The 18,133-nt window shown below is 38.2% G+C and overlaps 1 protein-coding gene across 3 annotated transcripts in view; it reads left to right on the top strand.

Moving 5' to 3' along the window:
* Window positions 1-18,133, top strand: part of ubr1 (ubiquitin protein ligase E3 component n-recognin 1) — a 302,958-nt gene that overhangs the window by 154,622 nt on the left and 130,203 nt on the right. For all 3 annotated transcript variants that reach the window (XM_059951970.1, XM_059951981.1, XM_059951990.1), the window contains 3 exons: window positions 2,507-2,559; window positions 3,210-3,312; window positions 5,637-5,685. In XM_059951970.1, the coding sequence (XP_059807953.1) occupies window positions 2,507-2,559; window positions 3,210-3,312; window positions 5,637-5,685 (205 nt within the window). The remainder of the gene's footprint in view (window positions 1-2,506; window positions 2,560-3,209; window positions 3,313-5,636; window positions 5,686-18,133) is intronic.

Raw genomic sequence — 18,133 nt, 5'->3', positions numbered from 1 at the left:
TCATATTTTTTGGGACTGCCCTGTTATCAAGAACTATTGGAGGAGGATATGCTATGCCCTACAAGACATCTTTAAATGTGAAATACCCTTGGAAAGTAAGACCATATATTTTGGATATATACGTCAAGAATGGTTGAAAAGAGATAAATAGTTAATGAAGATACTGTTGGTGGCTGGTAAAAAGACTTACTAGGAAATGGTTATCACAGGAGAGTCCAACTTTAAATGTATGGATGGAAATTACAATGGACATTTACAAACTGGAGAAGATAACAGCATCTGTTAATCATAAGCTGGAACAAATTGATTCATGCTGGGAAAAATGGTTTAACTACATAATGCCTCATAGGCCTGATTTTATTCTCACAAATCAATGAATCTGTTGTAAAAAAAAAATCACTCCCTACTTGTACATAGTTCTTTCCTTTTGCTTGTTTTTTCTTTCCACTCTTTTCTGTAAGTGTATACCCCAGATAAATACTTTGTGGAGATTTTGTGATATATATGATTATATAATATATATGTACAATGTCTGAAATACATCTTATGGAAATGTTTGTTTGATGAACTTCAATAAAAAAATAAATTACAAAAAAAATTAAAAATGAAGATTCACAGACATTCCAAACAGCTTCGTTTATTTTCACACACTGTTACATCGGTTTGTAGACAACAGAACGATCCCAAAAGACCCAAGGGACAGTTTGGGGTGTCCTAAAATAATGTTAGTGGGAGCCAATGTACTACACCCTATGCAGGCAAATTTAAACACTTAGTTTGGCTTTGCTGAGAGCTGTTGATGGTGAATAGTTATATTTGAAAGTTAACAACGAAGTGTGTCATGGAAAAAGTATATTTGTAAATTTTGTACATCAAAATCAGAATCAGGTTTATTATAACCGGCATGTGTTGTGACAGTTATTAAGTCAGCAGCAGCAGTTCAATGCAATACATAATCTAACAGAGAAAAAAATAACAGTAATAAATAAACAAGTAAATCAATTACGTATATTGATTACTAAAAAAGTGCAGAAACAAAAATAGTGTATATTTTTTAAAAAGTAGGTAGTGTCCAAAGATTCAAAGTCCATTTAAGAATCAGATGACAGAGGGCAAGAAGCTGTTCTTGAATTGCTGAGTGTGTGCCTTCAGGCTTCTATACCTCCTACCTGATGGTAACAGTGAAAAAAGGGCATGCCCTGGGTGCTGGAGGACCTTAATAATGGACACTGCCTTTCTGAGACACCGCTCCCTAAAGATGTCCTGGATACTTTGTAGGCTAATGCCCAAGATGGAGCTGACTAGATTTACAACCTTCTGCAGCTTCTTTTGGTCCTGTGCAGTAAGTAGCCCCTCCTTACCAGACAGTGATACAGCCTGTCAGAATGCTCTCCATGGTGCAACTATAGAAGTCTTTGAGTGTATTTGTTGACATGTTTGTTTTCATTTGTCTGTAAACATTTTCTGAACTTTTGGGCAGGTTTTGCTCTTTTTAGCATTAAATAAAACCCCTTGCATTAACATGCTTTTATGGCTTATGAGCTGTTTTATTTTCAACTGGTGACCCTCGTCAGGCACACTTACCACACGTGATAATGAAGTGTGACACCATCAGAGGTAGTAATGGGGGAACAAAGACTTGGTGGATGAACTTAAGAATTTTGTGTCAGTTTTCACTGGAAGACACTAGCAATATGCCAGATATTCGTGAGTGTCGAGGCAGTGAGTGCAGTTATGAAGCTAAAAGATCGGACTACACCCCAGGGTTCTGAAAGAGGTAGCTGAAGAGATTGCAGGAGACATTAGTAGTTATCTTTCAAGAACCACCAGATTCTGGAACGGTCCCTTGCAAATGTTACTCCACTCTTTAAGAGGTGAGGGAGGCAGGCAGAAGAAAAAATATAGGCCACTTAGCCTAACCTCAGTGGTTGGAAATCCATGATAAACAATGATGTTTCAGATTTCTTGGTGGCACATAATGAAGTAGGTCAAAGTCATTGTTTCCTGAAGGGGAAATCTCACCTGACAAATCTGTTGCAATTTTAATTGCACCCTGAATTAAAATTCCAGTTTATTATTGTACTTAATACCTGTTATGTTTGGTGTTTTTTTTTGGCTTTGGATGTAAATCGGTGCCAATGTTACTCATTGCCGGCTGCTTTAATGAAGGAAATAGGAATTTGTTAGAGTCCTGATGAAGGGTTTCAGCCCAAAAAGTTGACTGTCCATTTTCATTCATAGATATTGTTTGACCTGATGAGTTCCTCTAGCGTTTTGTGTATTAGGGTAGAAATGTAAGCCATTTTGATATGACTGTATCTCCAATCTATATGTTTTTTGTATCGGCTACTGTCCTGTGTGATGACACTGTTTTGGGAGAATATTAGGTACAATTTAAAATTCTGTGAGTGATGTAAATTATCATCATCGTGAAAATGTAATTATCAACCACCTTTTGGGGGAAGCATCCAAAAATGCCATTTCTGTGTTCAAAATGTTTTTACAGGAGAACAATGAAACTGGTCTGGAAAAAGTTATACATCAAGTTGCTACATTTAAGTAAGTCTAAACTTCCGTACAATATACTAGTATAATTATTTGAGCAAAGACTAATTGTTTTGGTCTAATGTGCTGTTTTAGTTATTGAAGAATTAAATTTTCTCAGTTAAAAGTCATTTTCTTTTTGGAAAATTAGAAATATTTTCATTCATAGGTACTCTAAAATGTTGCTTCCACATACTTTAGGACTTTTAACTCCCTCATTAAGATATGTTCTTGATCAATAGAAGAAAGGTCACCAAAGACAGTTCCTTTCAGAGTAATTATGCTGTGGGTGCATCTCATCAACCAGCTTCCAACTGTTTGTTATAATCCATAGGCTAGAAATTTATATGGAGCTGTTCTATTGCTTTCAATGCAAATTTGAGCTCAAGTTTGAGAAAGTTCCTTCCTATCACTAAAACACAATGTAGTTGACCTTTATAGATTTTTTAAATCTTCTCCAGCATGTCAGATTGGATCTACAAAGTTTCAGCTTTACAAAGTGATCTTTGCTGAGGTGACTGATTGGAATCAATTTCTGCTCAGAATTCCCAAAAGCAGAGTCAACTCACATTTGCATCCTTAAAGTGCTTGTAACTGTTATGGGTATTGGAGGACTGTACACACACTCCACAGAAAGAGCTTCATGACTGCTATGTTCTCTCTAGAAAACCAGGGTTAACTGGGCATGGTGTTTATGAGCTGAAGCCAGAATGTCTGAAGCACTTCAATCTGTTTTTCTACCATTACTACAAGTCACAACAAACGAAGGTAAGTTCTCTTTGGTTATAGTTTTCTTGAAGGTTAAAAATTGTTACCAGTATTCCATTGGATAATTTAAGTATTCTAATTGAGTGAACTCAAGTTTTCATAACTGTCCATGAATAAAGGATTAATTAATTTAGCCAAAGTACAGTTTAAGTAAGTATATTAGAATAAAGATAATGGCAAAGAATATCAGCAAGTTGACCTAAGAATGTCGCATTATATCCAAAAGAGTGGTGAAAGCAGTAAAGAGTTCTTTACAAGGGAAGATTAATGAAGTAAATGGACCTTTCTGAAACAGGAATGATGAATAAATGTACGATTCTTTGAATAAATTTGTACATTTGTGAAAGCATTTGTTTTTACTAAGTTTCTTTATCTTAGAGATTTCAAAGTTCTATTTAATGTCAGAGAAATGTATACAATATACATCTTGAACTTCTTTCTTCGCAACCATCCACAAAAGCAGAGTGGTGTCCCAAAGACTGTTAAATGTTAGAAACACAAAGCCCCTCCCCAGCTCCCCCCCTCCCCTGCATAAGCAGCAGCAAAACAATGATCCTCCTCCCCCACCAGCAAAAAAGCATCGGCGCCCCCCACCAAGCACTCAAGTGTGCAGCAAAGCATCAGTAATGTCACAGACTTGCAGAACCCCAAGGACTACTCGTTCGCCCAGTAATTCAACATACTACAGGCTCTCTCTCTCTCCCTAATAAGGGAAAAAGAGGTGTCCCCGTTTCACAGCAAGAGGGGAGACAAAACAAACAACTCGCTGATCTACGATGTTAAAATTCTGTTGTGTCACTTTTTCCTAGCTCTGTGCCCAAAGAACTTGGATCTCTGGGCACACAGCCAGCAGCCAGCTTGCTGCTTTCAAACTTCCGTCTCCCACAACACACCGATTTCCTGTGGAGGCATCATCTTCAAGTTGCCTGCCTCCGAACCACAAAATTTCTAGAACCCTGAAGGCATGCTAGTCCTCTAGGCCGTGTCCTTGGTATGTCGAATTGTGGCCAGTCGTGAGACCCCGAGAGTGGGTCCCATTCCCACAAAGAACCGAAGTCAGCGTGTTACTCCAGGTCAGCGTCTTCAAAATAACCCTGAAAGAGAAAAGTAGAGGTAGTAAAGATAGAAATAGAGCTGTTTCCAAAGATGCAAGCAAGGGAGTTGCCATTTGGAGCTATCGTCTCCTAATCTCTACCCTGCCATATAATATTTGATTTTATAAAGTTAACTAATGCCATTAACAACCCCATAGAATGTCTCAGCTCCATTCCTCTCATATCTCTGTAACCCTGTGACTAATTCTGTCAAACTTGCCATCGATTCCCCTTTGAATTTGTTGCTACTTAATTATTGGGGTAATTTATGTGGCCTTCGTCGGTCGTGGTTGACCATGGGTACTGCGCCTCTGGTAGTCACTGGTTCATTGAGCAGCATTGACTGTGGCTCTCGTGGCCGATCCTGGAATTGCAGGCTCTGCCACAGTTGCTGCATGTGTAGGGCGTCGTGGAATTGCTGTCTGCTGTGCTCTCCGTTTAGCTCTCTGCTCCTCAAACTGCCTTGGGTAATTTACAGTCACATTAAATCATAGTAATTAGCATGGTAGCGCCTTTGAGATAGTGAATGAAACTGAAACGCCAAGGAAATGTACAAACATTGCATTAACAGTCCCCAAGGCCAAGATCAATCTGTAAAATGGTGAATTTAACTTCTGCACCACTGTGCTTTGATGTACTGCCCATGTATGTTAAGGTTATTAGATGCACCTTGTATTGTTTCCACCTCCTGATGTTACACAATTGTGACTTATTGTCATAATTGTCAACATTCAATATGCTCAGAAAGGAGTTGCAATTTCTTGCTCAGTATGTTAGTCTTAATTGAAAGCAAACCTTTCCATAAGGCCGTAAGATTAGGAGCAGAATTAGGCCATTTGGCCCACTGAGTCTGCTCCACTATTTCATCATGGCTGATCCATTTTCCTCTCAGCCCCAATCTCCTGCCTTACCTTTGGTATCACTTCATGCCTTGACCAATCAAGAATCTATCTACCTGTGCCTTAAATAGACACTTGGCCTCCACAGCTGACTGTGGCAACGAATTCCACAGATTCTTCACTCTTTGGCTTTCGAACGATTAACTGAACAATCACAATTAAGATGTTTAAAATCACAAACTATTCCAATGGACCTTTCCAGCCTGACAAAGGCTGCCAAAATTTAATCTGATTGGGCCTCCAGGACCTACAAATTTTATTATTGAGAGATATAAAAATTGTTAATTCGATATTCCAGTACTAAGCTTCATTATTTGTCTATTTATTAAAGGCTGAGGAAGAGCAGAAAAAAAAGAAAAAACAAACCAACAGCAATGAAGGTAATTCAGGTTTAAATTTCTATTTAAGGATGCCATTTGAAGCTTGTAGTTTTATATTATACATTGTGGTAGCCAGCATCAGTAAAGTTGTTGAGGTTAAATATTATAATAGTTTAGCTCCAGGAGAAATGGGCAAACATCATAGAGTAGCAGTTCAATCACAGGTTCAACTGCTCTTTGCAGTTCACGTGAACATAATACTGCAAGGGACTTCAATTAAATAATAGTTGAATGCTGAATCTAATATTTCCTTCTTATTTACCACAATTGTGGGATGCATTATTTAGTCAAGCAAGCTTGTTCTGAACGACTGCTGCAAACAAATAAAAATTCTTGGTTATATAGGTGGGTTCACCCAATATTGTTGGATGATCTGAGGATTTGGAGTACAGTTGATCTGCAGCACAAAGAATAACAGAATAAACTTGACGTAGTTAAATGAACTCAAGCACCATTGACATTGGTTGACATTGCACAGTTCATGATGGTTCAGCAGGATAGGGATTGAGGAAATGAGCAGGACCTTGACAAGTGAAAATTTAGTTTGGTAAATTTTGAAAAAGTATTTGAAATGGGAGATCAAGAGGGCAGATATATTCTGGTAAGGGGGAATATAGACAGAAATTCAGTTACTCTGTTGAATATATGTGCACCCCCAGGAAGTGACATTAGTTACGTTCAGAAAATTACTATTACAGTCGGCCCTCCTTATCTGCGAGTTCCGCATGCACGAATTCAACCAACCGCAAATCCAGAAAACCCAGAAGTGCTCTCCCAGCACATGTTGTTCGAGCATGTATGGACATTTTTTCTTGTCATTATTCCCTAAGCAATACAGTGTAACAACTAGTTTACATAGCATTTACGTTGTATTAGGTATTATAAATAATCTAGAGATGATTTAAAGTATACGGGAGGATGTGTGTAGGTTACTGTGGATCGGAATTGAAAAAAATCGGAAGTTCTCTTACTATGTAAGTTGGAACAGGTATTTATTTAGTGTTATTATTTAGTGTTAGTTAGTCAAACGTTAGTCTTAGTATGTAGTATATATTTTACCTTTCCATGCATATAAAACATTTAAGAACATATGTTTCAGCGCTGGGCTCGAAAACAGAAGTCCCTGAGTTTGATCCAGTGACAGACCACTTCCAAGCGCGCTCTTCATCCGTGCCTGGTTGATGTTGGGGGGGCAGATCAAAAGCTCAAAACCCCAAAACCCAATAATTAAACCACTGCATTGCTTAGTAATAATTGTAACTTTCATCAGAGCAGGGCCTTTCTCACTTTATCCTGGAAACCTCTGATCTTTGGGTTCCTCCAATTTTAACTACTCTTCTACTTTAATCATTCCACCCATGGCAACAATGCTTTACCTGCTTCTGAATTAAAACTTTCTCGTGAAGAACTCCATGATGAGTTAATATGTTGCAAGCACCACAATAATGTAAGTCTTTATTTAAAATAGCTATCTACGTTCAGTCACCTTTTTAAAAACTTGCATCCTTTGACAATAAGACCATAAGACATAGCACTAGAATTAGGCCATTTGACCCATTGAGTCTGCTGTGTCATTCCATCATGGCTAATTTATTATCCCTCTCAAACCGATTCGCCTTCCTTCTCCCCATCCTGACTAATCAGAACCTATCAATCTTTGCTTTAAATATACCCAATGTCTTAGCCTGCACAGACTTCTATGGCAATGAATTCCACAGATTCACTACCCTCTGGCTAAAGAAATTCCTCTTCACTTCTGTTCCAAATGGACATCCTTCGATTCTGAGGCTGTGTTATCTGGTTCGAGATGTCTCCTACAACCTCTCCATATGCACGCTAATTATGTCATTCAATATTTGATAGGTTTCAATGAGATCCCCTCCCCCACACCCCTCCAAGCTCCAGCAGGTACAGCTCCAGAGCCAATGAATGCTCCTCATATGCTCCTCAGAATATATCTTCAGTTCTCAGAATCATTCTTGTGAACCTCCTCTAGACCCTCTCCAATGCCAGCACATCTTTTCTTAGATAAGGGACCCAAAATTGCTTACAATGCTCACAAGTGTGGTCTGACCAATGCCTTTATAAACCTTCAACATTACATCCTTGCTTTTATATTTCAGTCCTCTCAAAATCAATGCAAACATTACATTTGTCTTCTTTACCATTGGCATAACCTTCAATTTAACCTTTAGGGAATCCTGTACAAGGACTCCCAAATCAATTTGCACCTTGAGTTGTTTAGAAATTTCTATGCTTTTATTCCTTCTACCAAAATGCATGACCAGACTCTTCCCTATGTTATATTCCACCTGCCACTTCTTTGCCCATTCTCCGAATCTGTCCAAGTCCTTCTACAGACTTCCTGATTCCTGTCTTTGTACCTAATTGTCCTCAAACTTTGCCTCAAAGCCATCAATCCTGTCATGCAAATCATTGATATATATGGTTGACGAACTGGTGCAGGGGGCAGGTGTTCTGATTTATAGATCATAGGGATCTCTTCTGGGGAAGTTATGATCTGTACAAAAGGGATGGGTTACACCTGAAGCCACAGGGGACCAATATCCTTGCAGGCAGGTTTGCTGGAGCTGTTCGGAAAGTTTAAGCTAATTTGGCAGGGGAATGGGGACCAAAGTGATAGTGCTGAGGATGAGGTAGTTTACAAACAGAAGGTGTGTGTAGTGAGACTGTTAGCAAGGAGAACCTGATGACGGCAAAATTGCACTGAACAGAATGAGTTGCAACATAAAAATCTGACAGAATTGGAAAGTGTGAATACAGGACTGAAGAGGTTATACTTGAATGTGCACAGTGTATGCAATAAGCTGGATGATCTTGCAGCAGTTACAGATTGACATGTATGACATCATGGGTATCACTGAATCGTGGCTGAAAGAAGATCATAGCTGAGAGCTTAATGTCCAAGGATACGCATTGTATTGAAAGGATACTCAGGTAGGCGGAGGGAGTGACATGACTCTGTTGGTTAAAAAATGAGATCAAATCATAAGAAAGAAGTAACATGGGATCAGAAGGTGTTGAATTGTTGTGGATAGATGAACTGCAAGGGTAAAAAGACCTTAATAGGAGTTGTATATAGACCCCCAAACAGTAGTAAAGATGTGATCTACAAATTACAACAGGAAATACAAAATACATGCCAAAACGGCAGTGTTATGATAGTCAGGGGGGATTTCATTATGCAGGTAGATTGGGAAAATCAGGTTGGTGCTGGGATCCAAGGGGGGGGGGGGTGGAATTTGTAGAAAGCCTGTGAGTTGACTTTCTATAGCAGCTCATGGTTGAGCTCACTAAGGGATCAGCTATTCTGTATTGGGTGTTGTACAATAAACCAGAATTAATTAGAGAGCTTAAAGTAAAGAAACCTTAAAGGCAAGTGATCACAATATGATAAAATTCACTCTGCAATTTGAAAAGAAGCTAAAGTCAGATGTATGAGTATTACAGTGGAATAAAGGAAATTACAGAAGCTTGAAAGAGAAACTGGCCAAGAATAATTGGAAAAAAAACACTGGCAGAGATGACGGCAGAGCAGCAATGGCTGAAATTACAGGGAGCAATACCGAAGATGCAGGATATATACATCTGAAAGAGGAAGAAGTATTCCAAAGACAGGATGAAACAACCATGGCTGACAAGAGAAGTCAAAACCAACATAAGAGCCTATGAGAGGGCATATAATAGTGTATAAATATGTGGGAAGTTAGAGGATTGGAAAGCTTTTAAAAATGAACAGTGAGCGATTAAAAAAAAAGTCATTAAGAAGGATAAGATGGAATACTAAGGTAAGCTAGCCAATAAAATTAGAGGATACCAAAAGTTTTTTCAGATACATTAAGTGTAAAAGAGAGATGAGAGTAGATATAAGACTGCTGGAAAAAGAATATGAAGAGGTAATGGGGGTGAGGTAATTGCAGACCAACTGAATAAGTATCTTACATTAGCCTTCACTGTGGAAGACACTAGCAGTATGCCGGAAGTTTGAATGTGTCAGCGGGCAGAAGTGTGTGAAGTTGCCTTTACCAAGAAGAAGGCTGTTGGAGAACTGAAAGGTCTAAAGGTAGGCAAGTCATCTGGATCAGATGCTATGCAGCCCAGGGTTCTGAAAGAGGTTGCTGATGAAATTGTGGAGACATTAGTAGTGATCTTTCAAGAATCAATTGATTCTGGCATGGTTCCAGGGGACTGGAAAATTGTGAATGTCATTTCACTCTTCAAGAAGGGAGAGAGGCAGAAGAAAGGAAATTATAACCAATTAGTCTGACCTCAGTGGTTGGGAAGATGTTGGAGCCGATTGTTAAGGATGTGGTTTCAAGGTACTTGGAGATGCATGATAAAATAGGCTGAACTAAGCATGTTTTTTTTGAGGGAAAATTTTTTTGCCTGACAGATCTGTTGGAATCCTCTGAAGAAATAACAAGCAGGGTTGACAAAGAAGAATTGGTAGGTGCTGTGTACCTGGAGTTTCAGAAGGCCTTTGGCAAAGTGCCAGACAAGTTAGAACCGGCTGTATTACAGAAAAGATACTAGCCTGGATAGAACATTGGCTGACTGGCAGGAGGCAAAGTGGGAGCCTTTTCTGATTGGCTGTCAGTGTTCCAAAGGGGTTTGTGTTGAGACTAATTCTTTCAACGCTATATGTCAGTGACCTGGATGACATAATTGATGGCTTTGTGGCCAAGTTTGCAGGCAATACAAAGATAGGTGAGGGGCAGGTAGTTTTGAGGAAATAGAGAGGTTACAGAAGGATTTAGACAGATCAGGAGAATGGGCAAAGTGGCAGATGAAATACAGTGTCAGGAAGTGTATGGTTGTGCACTTTGGTAGAAGAAATAAAAGGGTAGACTATTTTCTCAATGGAGAGAAAATTAAAAAATCTGAAGTATAAAGGGACTCAGGAGTCCTTATATAGAATTCCTGAAAGGTTAAATTGTAGTTTGAGTCAGTGCTGAGAAAGTCAAATGTGATGTTAGCATTCTTTTCTGGATTATGAAAGGACTGGATTATAAAAGCAAGGATGTAATGTTGTGGTGAAGGCTCACTTGGAGTATTGTGAGCAGTTTTGGGTCCTGTATCTAAGGGAGGATGTTCTAATTTTGGAGAGGGTTTAAAGGAGGTTCACGAATATGACTCCGGGATTGAAAGGCTTGTCATATAAGGAATGTTTGATGGCTCTCGGCCTTTACTCACTGGAATTCAGAGGAATGACTGGTAATATTATTGAAACCTGTCAAATGTTGTCAGGCCTCAATAAAGTGGTGGTGTTTCCTGTGGTACGGGTGTCTAAAACCGTAGAATGCAGCCTCAAAATAGAGGGGTGTTCATTCACAACAGAGATGAAGAGGACTTTCTTTAGCCAGAAGGTGGTGCATCTGTTAATTTGATGCCACAGGCAGCTGTGGAAACCGTCATTGGGTATATGTAAGGCAGAGGATGATCGATTTTTGATTTATCGATGCATAAAAGGATTCAGGAAGAGGGCAAGAGATTGGGGTTGATGAAATAGTGGAGCTGTCTCAATGAGTCCAATGGTCAAATTATCCTCCTATATCTTATGGTCTTAGATAGTCCAGTGCGAAAGTCTTAAGCACATATATATATAGCCAGGGTGTCTAAGACTTTAGCACTACTGTATTCTCAGTAATGAGCAGGTGTATAGGTGTACCTAATAAAGTGACTACTGATTGATTGTTTTTGTAAAAAGTATGTATAGTATGTATACTGTGCAAATATACATAGCTATGGTGCCTCAGACTTTTGCACAGTCATGTATAACATGAAAAGAAGCAGTCCCAACACCAACCCCTGCAGAACATCACTAGTCACTGGCAGCCAAACAGAAACCACCTCTTTGTTCCCAAATTTCCCTCCTGTCAGTCAGACAATGCCCAATCCATACTAGTATCTTTCCTGTAAGACCATGGACTATTATTCGTTAAGCAGCCTTTCGTGCGGCACCTTGTCAAAGACCTTCTGAAAATCCAAGTATGTAACTTCCACTGACTCTCATTTATCTATCCTGCTTGTTATTTTCTCAAAGAATTCTAACAGATTTGTCAGGTAAGATCTCCCTTTAAGGAAGCCATGCCGATTTTGGTCAATTTTAGTATGTTTCTCCATACCCTGAAACCTCACCCTTAATAGTGGACTCCAAAATCTTCCCAGCCACTGACATCAGGCTAACTGGTCTATAATTTCTCTCTTACTGTATGTACCATGTGTAGTAAATGGCTGTGGTACATTCTTCATGCCAGATGTTAGGATACTGGGAGACCCAGAGTCTCTCAGGAAACTGCATCTGTGCGATCCTCCTGCAGTTCCTTGATGACCGTGCTGGATGACCTTCGGCTTGTACAGGAGAGTGAGGAGACAATTGATCAGAGTCACAAGGAAGCAGTCATCTGAAGTTGCAGGAGTCGCGTAGCTGGGTGACTATCAGGAGAAATGGAAATGTAAATAGGCAGTTAGCACAGAGCACCCCTATGCCCATTCCCTTCAAAAATATACCACTTTGGATACTGTTGTGGGGGATGAGCTCCCAGGGGAATGCCACGGAGACCGGGTTACTGGCACTGAGCATTGATTTGTGGTACAGAAGGGAAAGAGGCAGAAGATGGGAGCAGTAGTAATAGGGGACTTAATAGTCAGGAGAACAAATATGACATTCTGTGGATGTCAACGGAACACCCAAATGGTATGTTGCATCCCTGGTGCCAGGGTCAGAGCAGTCTCGGCTTGTGAACACAGTATTTTGGAGAGGGAGAAAGGGCAGCACATATTGGTACAGTGACATAGGAAGGAAAAGCAAAGAGGTCCTGAAAAGAGAATTTAGAGAGCTATGCAAAAACTGAGAAGCAATAACTCCAGGGTAGAATTTTCTGAATTGCTGCCTATGCCACGTGTCAGTGAGGGTAGAAACAAGATGATTTGGCAGATTATTGCTGAGAAGCCGGTGCAGGAGGCAGGGCTTCAGTTTCTTGGATCAATGGGATCTCTTCTGGAGGAGGTATGACCTGTACAAAACTAACGGGTTGCACCTGAACCGGGGAGGGGGGAACCAATATTCTCACAGGCAGGTTTGTTAGAGCTGTTGGGAAGGGTTTAAACTAATTTAGCAGGAGGATGGGAACCAGAGTGAAAGGACTCAGGATAGGACAGGTGGTTAAAAAAAAACAAAGATAACGCACGTTCAGACTGTCAGGAAAGACAGGCAGATGATAGGACATAATTACAGCCTCTAGGGAGGCAGAATCAAAAAGGGTAACAAGTACAGCACTCAAAGTGTTATATCTCAGTGCACAGAGTGTAAGAAATAAGGTGTTGATCTTGTTGCACTGTTACAGATTGTCAGGTATGATGTGACGATCACTGAAAAATGGCTGAAGGATGGTTGTAGCTGGGAGCTGAATGTCCAGGGTTACACATTGTATCAGAGGGATAGGGAAGTGTTATGTAGTGAGTGATTAGGTAGCTTAAGGTAAAAGAACCCTTAGGAGACAGTGATTGCAATATGATTGAGTTCAACTTGAAATTGGATAGGAAGAAAGTGGAAGGAGATGCTGGCAGGGATGACACCAGAGCAGCAATGGTATGAGTTTCTGGGAAGAATAAGGAAGGTGCAGGATAAATGTATTCCAAAAACAAATAATTACTCAAATGGTAAAATAGTTCAACCATGGCTGACAAGGGAAGCCAAAGCTACTGTAAAAGCAAAAGAGAGGGCATACAACAACACAAAAATTAGTGGCAAGACAGAATATTGGGAATCTTTTAAACGCCTACAGAAAGCAACTAAAAAATCATTAGGAGGGAAAAGATGACATTTAGTTTGATTGATGCTGAGTTCCTCCAGCATTTTGTGTGTGTGTGTGTGTGTGTGTGTGTGTGTGTGTGTACTTAAAAAGGCAAAGCTTAGGATATGCAGGCAAGTGGGATGAGTGTAGCTGCGATTGCCAGCTTGAACCTCAGTGGACCCCACTGTTTCCCTGGTTTCTATCTTGCTCTTTGTATATAAAAATCTTATTTTTTTCCTTTTGTCTCCCTGTACTGTTTCATGACCCCTCCCGTACACTTATACTCGTGTTCTGTTTTCAGTTACCTGTATCCTAGGTATCTTCCTTTCTCATTCTTCCCTTGATATCCAGAGTTCCTTGAACCTGTTGACCATATCTTTTAGCCTTACAAGAATAAACTCATCATGAACTCCCACTTTGATTTTTGTGGGACTACCACTCACTTGCAAGTATCTCCTCCCATTATTTCTCTGCCAGGTCCTGTCTTGTCCTTGCCATTCACCATAATAATCTTAATATTTAAAATTACAGTTAATGCATCTGAAATGCAGTACTTTCTCACTGATGTTTGCCTGGCTGTCTTCCCCAGCAATCTTTCCTGCTCATATTTACATTTTATAAGTCTTTTATAAACTTTGGTGCTTCAGCATGAGAGTGAATTTTGGTAGTTTACTGTTGACACAGACTGTATACTGAGGTATAGTGAAAAACTACTTTGCATGCCATGCATACAGATCATTTCATTACACCAATGTATAGAGGATAATGAAGAGGAAAACAGTAACAGAATGCAAAATAATGTATAATTACAGAGAAAGAGCGGTGTGGGCTGACAGGAAAATGCAAGGCCATAACAAGGTAGATTGCGAGTCAAGAGTCCAGCTCAACCAAGTGATTAGAATGGCCAGTGAGTCACAAATCGTGTATGTAAATGAAATACAGAATATATTAGAACACTAACAATACTGCTACAGTACTGTAAAACTGAATTAGTTCTGGTTTAACTTGGCACTACTTACTGGTTTGAGCAACAACTTGCTGGTGGCCAATGAAACAAAAAAAGTAACTAAATAGAAACTAAAAAGTAACTAAAAAAAAAGAGGTTATTCACACTCTTTCTGGTAAATTATCTCTGCAAAAAGTGGCCAGTGGCTTCCCTGTCGGAGTTGAATAGAATCACCCGCACAATCTGGCTTTTTGCAGTGTGACTAGAGTTTCACTGGGGCAAAACTGTTGCAGTATGTCCAGGCTGGAGTTGCTGGATTAGATTTGGAGCCAATTCGATGAGATCAAGTTCTGGCCATATCATGGCCACGGAGCATGAGCCTGAGGGCAAGGAACGACCCAGGGTTTGGACAATTTAAACGCCAGGCCAGATTGAAATGATTGGGGTTAGAGGCGAAGACAGGCCAGTTTGGCTTGCTGTTCTGCAGGGTTTGTTTGACTTTGTGCTGGACTGAGGCCTTCTAAACCGGCTTCTGTGGACTTATGAATCGGCTGCAGTGATGTCTGTCGTTGTGAACTTCAGTTCTGAGTGTTGTTTGCACAATTTATATTTTCTCCCACTGAACATTGGATGTTTAATGGGCTTGTTTTTTTTTAATGGGTTTATTGGGATTCTTTGTTTTATGGCTGCCTGTAAGGAGACAAATCTCAAGGTTTTATAAAGTATACATACTTTGATAATAAATGTACTTTCAACTTTAATAATTATCGACGGAGAAATTCACCCAGTGCATGCTGCGATGTTCTTTTGGTTGACTAAATGAACAAAATTAGTGCGGACACCTGGTGCAGAGAATAGACCTTTTTCGTACAATGTTTTAGTAGTTGCATCCTCCAAATCTTTGTTTTCATTGTAACATTCAAGATGATTATTGTTAACTTAATTTTTCATAGTGCCTATCTTGTTGAAGTAGTGAAATCATTTCATTTTCACTCCCAGCCGTTTATGACATCTCCAAGCCTGAATGCTTGAAACTACAGTGAGCAAAACAGTTTCGGATTGTTCTACTACTCGTTTCTCACCAACTATCAGTGACAAAAGCTAATGCTCTTTAAAAACAAACTGACACTATTTAAAAACTGTTCATTCTAAGCCAAGTGTAGTGTCTAAAGGGAACTCACAGGTAAATATGACTGATGCTAGTTAGAAACTATTCGGCAACAGTCTTCTGTCCCAATTAAGACCATTGATATAGGAGCAGAATTCAGCAATTTGGCCCATTGGTCATTTCTTTTCTTTTTCAATCTTTTTATTAAATTTCATATATAAAAAAAACAACACAAAATAATGAATAGATTACAGATTCAATAGACTTGAGATTACATTAGTAATAGGATAATAATATCCTATTAAAACATCCATCAACAAAAGGTACATAAATCAATCAAGTCTATATAAATATATATGAAAAAACAAAAATAATCATCGAAAAAAGAAAAAAAAATTGAAATTATATATGAGAAAAAATATATAATGAAAAAAAATACTAAACTAAAACTAACATGGGCAATAATAGCACTTTATAAATATATAAAGGTGTCAAGAAAAACTCCAGAACTCCATACCTGAACAAGTATAAGTAGAGAAAAGGATCTGAAATAAGCCAAATTAATTCATATGAAAGTGTCGAATAAATGGTCCCCAGGTTTCTTCAAATTTAATTGAAGAATCAAAGATAGTGCTTCTGATTTTTTCCAAACTCAGATAAGAAATAGTTTGGGAGAACCACTGAAATGTAGTAGGAGGATTTACTTCTTTCCAGTTTTGTAATATAGACCTTCTGGCAATTAATGTTACAAAAGCAATCATTCGTCTGATTGAAGGGGAAAGCTGATTGCCATCTTCATTTGGTATACCGAAAATTGCAGTAATAAAATGGGGTTGTAAATCGATATTCCATACTGAGGAAATGACATCAAAAATGTCCTTCCAATAGTTATGTAAAGTGGGACATGTCCAAAACATGTGAGTCAATGAAGCCACTTCTAAGTGACATCTGTCACATTGAGGATTAATATGCGAATAAAATCGGGCAAGTTTATCTTTAGACATATAAGCTCTATGTACAATTTTAAATTGTATTAAAGCATGTTTAGCACAAATAGAGGAGGAATTAACCATTTGTAAAATTTTTTCCCATTTATCTGTTGATATATTACATCGAAGTTCTTTTTCCCATTCTTGTCTAATTCTATCCGATATTTCTGGCTGTATCTTCATAATCATGTTATAAATAAAAGCTACTAATCCCTTCTGACAAGGATTAAAAGTAAAAATCAAATCTGAAAAATCCGATGGAGTTGAATTAGGAAAAGATGGAAGAATTTTATGTAAGAAATTTCTAATTTGTAAGTATCTAAAAAAATTAGATTTAGGTAATTCAAATTTGTTGGATAGTTGATCAAAAGACATCAAAGTACCTTCAAAAAAAAGATCACGAAAACATTTTATACCTTTCCTTTTCCATATACTAAAAGCTTGATCTGTCAATGAAGGTTTGAAAAAAAAATTACATAAAATAGGGCTGTCCAGAGCAAAGTTTTTCAGATTAAAGAATTTGCGAAATTGAAACCAAATTCGTAGTGTATGTTTAACAACAGGGTTAGATATCTGTTTATTGAATTTGGCTAAATCAATAGGAAGAAAAGAACCAAGAACGGAAAATATAGAATATCCCTTAACCTCACTACATTCCAAATTTACCCACTGTGGGCACACAGGTGAATCCAAATCTAGTTTCCAGTACATTAAGTTACGAATATTATTCGCCCAATAATAAAATCTAAAGTTAGGTAAAGCTAGACCACCATCTTTTTTAGACTTTTGTAATTGCCTTTTGCTTAACCTAGGATTTTTATTTTGCCAAACAAATGAGGAAATCTTTGAATCAATATTATCAAAAAAAGATTTAGGAATAAAAATTGGTAAAGCTTGGAATAAATATAAAAATTTCGGTAAAATCATCATTTTAATAGCATTAATCCGACCAACTAATGATAAAAATAAGGAAGACCATCTAGTAGTAAGTTGCTGAATTTGATGAAGCATAGGTAAAAAATTCAGTCCAAATAAATCTTTATATTTCTTGGTGATTTTTATACCTAAATAGATAAAGTTATCAGTAACAACTTTAAATGGCATCCTATCACTCAATAAAGTTTGCGCGTTTAAAGGGAATAACTCACTCTTATCTAAGTTTAACTTATAACCAGAAAAACTACCAAATTGAGCCAACAAGGATAAAATAGCAGGAATAGACCTACTAGGATTAGAAATATATAACAACAAATCATCAGCATAAAGCGATAATTTGTATAACTTCTCATTACGGGTAATACCAAAAATATTAGGAGACTCACGAATAGCAATAGCTAAAGGTTCTAATGCAATATTAAATAATAAAGGACTTAAAGGACAACCTTGTCTCGTACCACGAGATAATTGAAAAAAAGAGGATCTATAATTATTTGTAAGAACAGAAGCAACAGGTTTATAATATATTAATTTAATCCATGATATAAAATTAGGACTAAAATTAAAGTTTCTCAATGCATTAAATAAATATGTCCATTCAACTCTATCAAAGGCTTTTTCAGCATCTAATGAGATAACACATTCTGGGGTT

The sequence above is a fragment of the Hypanus sabinus genome, chromosome 2 (assembly GCF_030144855.1).
Source record: "Hypanus sabinus isolate sHypSab1 chromosome 2, sHypSab1.hap1, whole genome shotgun sequence".
Classification (NCBI taxonomy): Eukaryota; Metazoa; Chordata; class Chondrichthyes; order Myliobatiformes; family Dasyatidae; genus Hypanus; species Hypanus sabinus.
The sequence above is the reverse complement of the archived record's forward strand: the minus strand, read 5'-3'. Positions and strand labels throughout refer to the sequence as shown.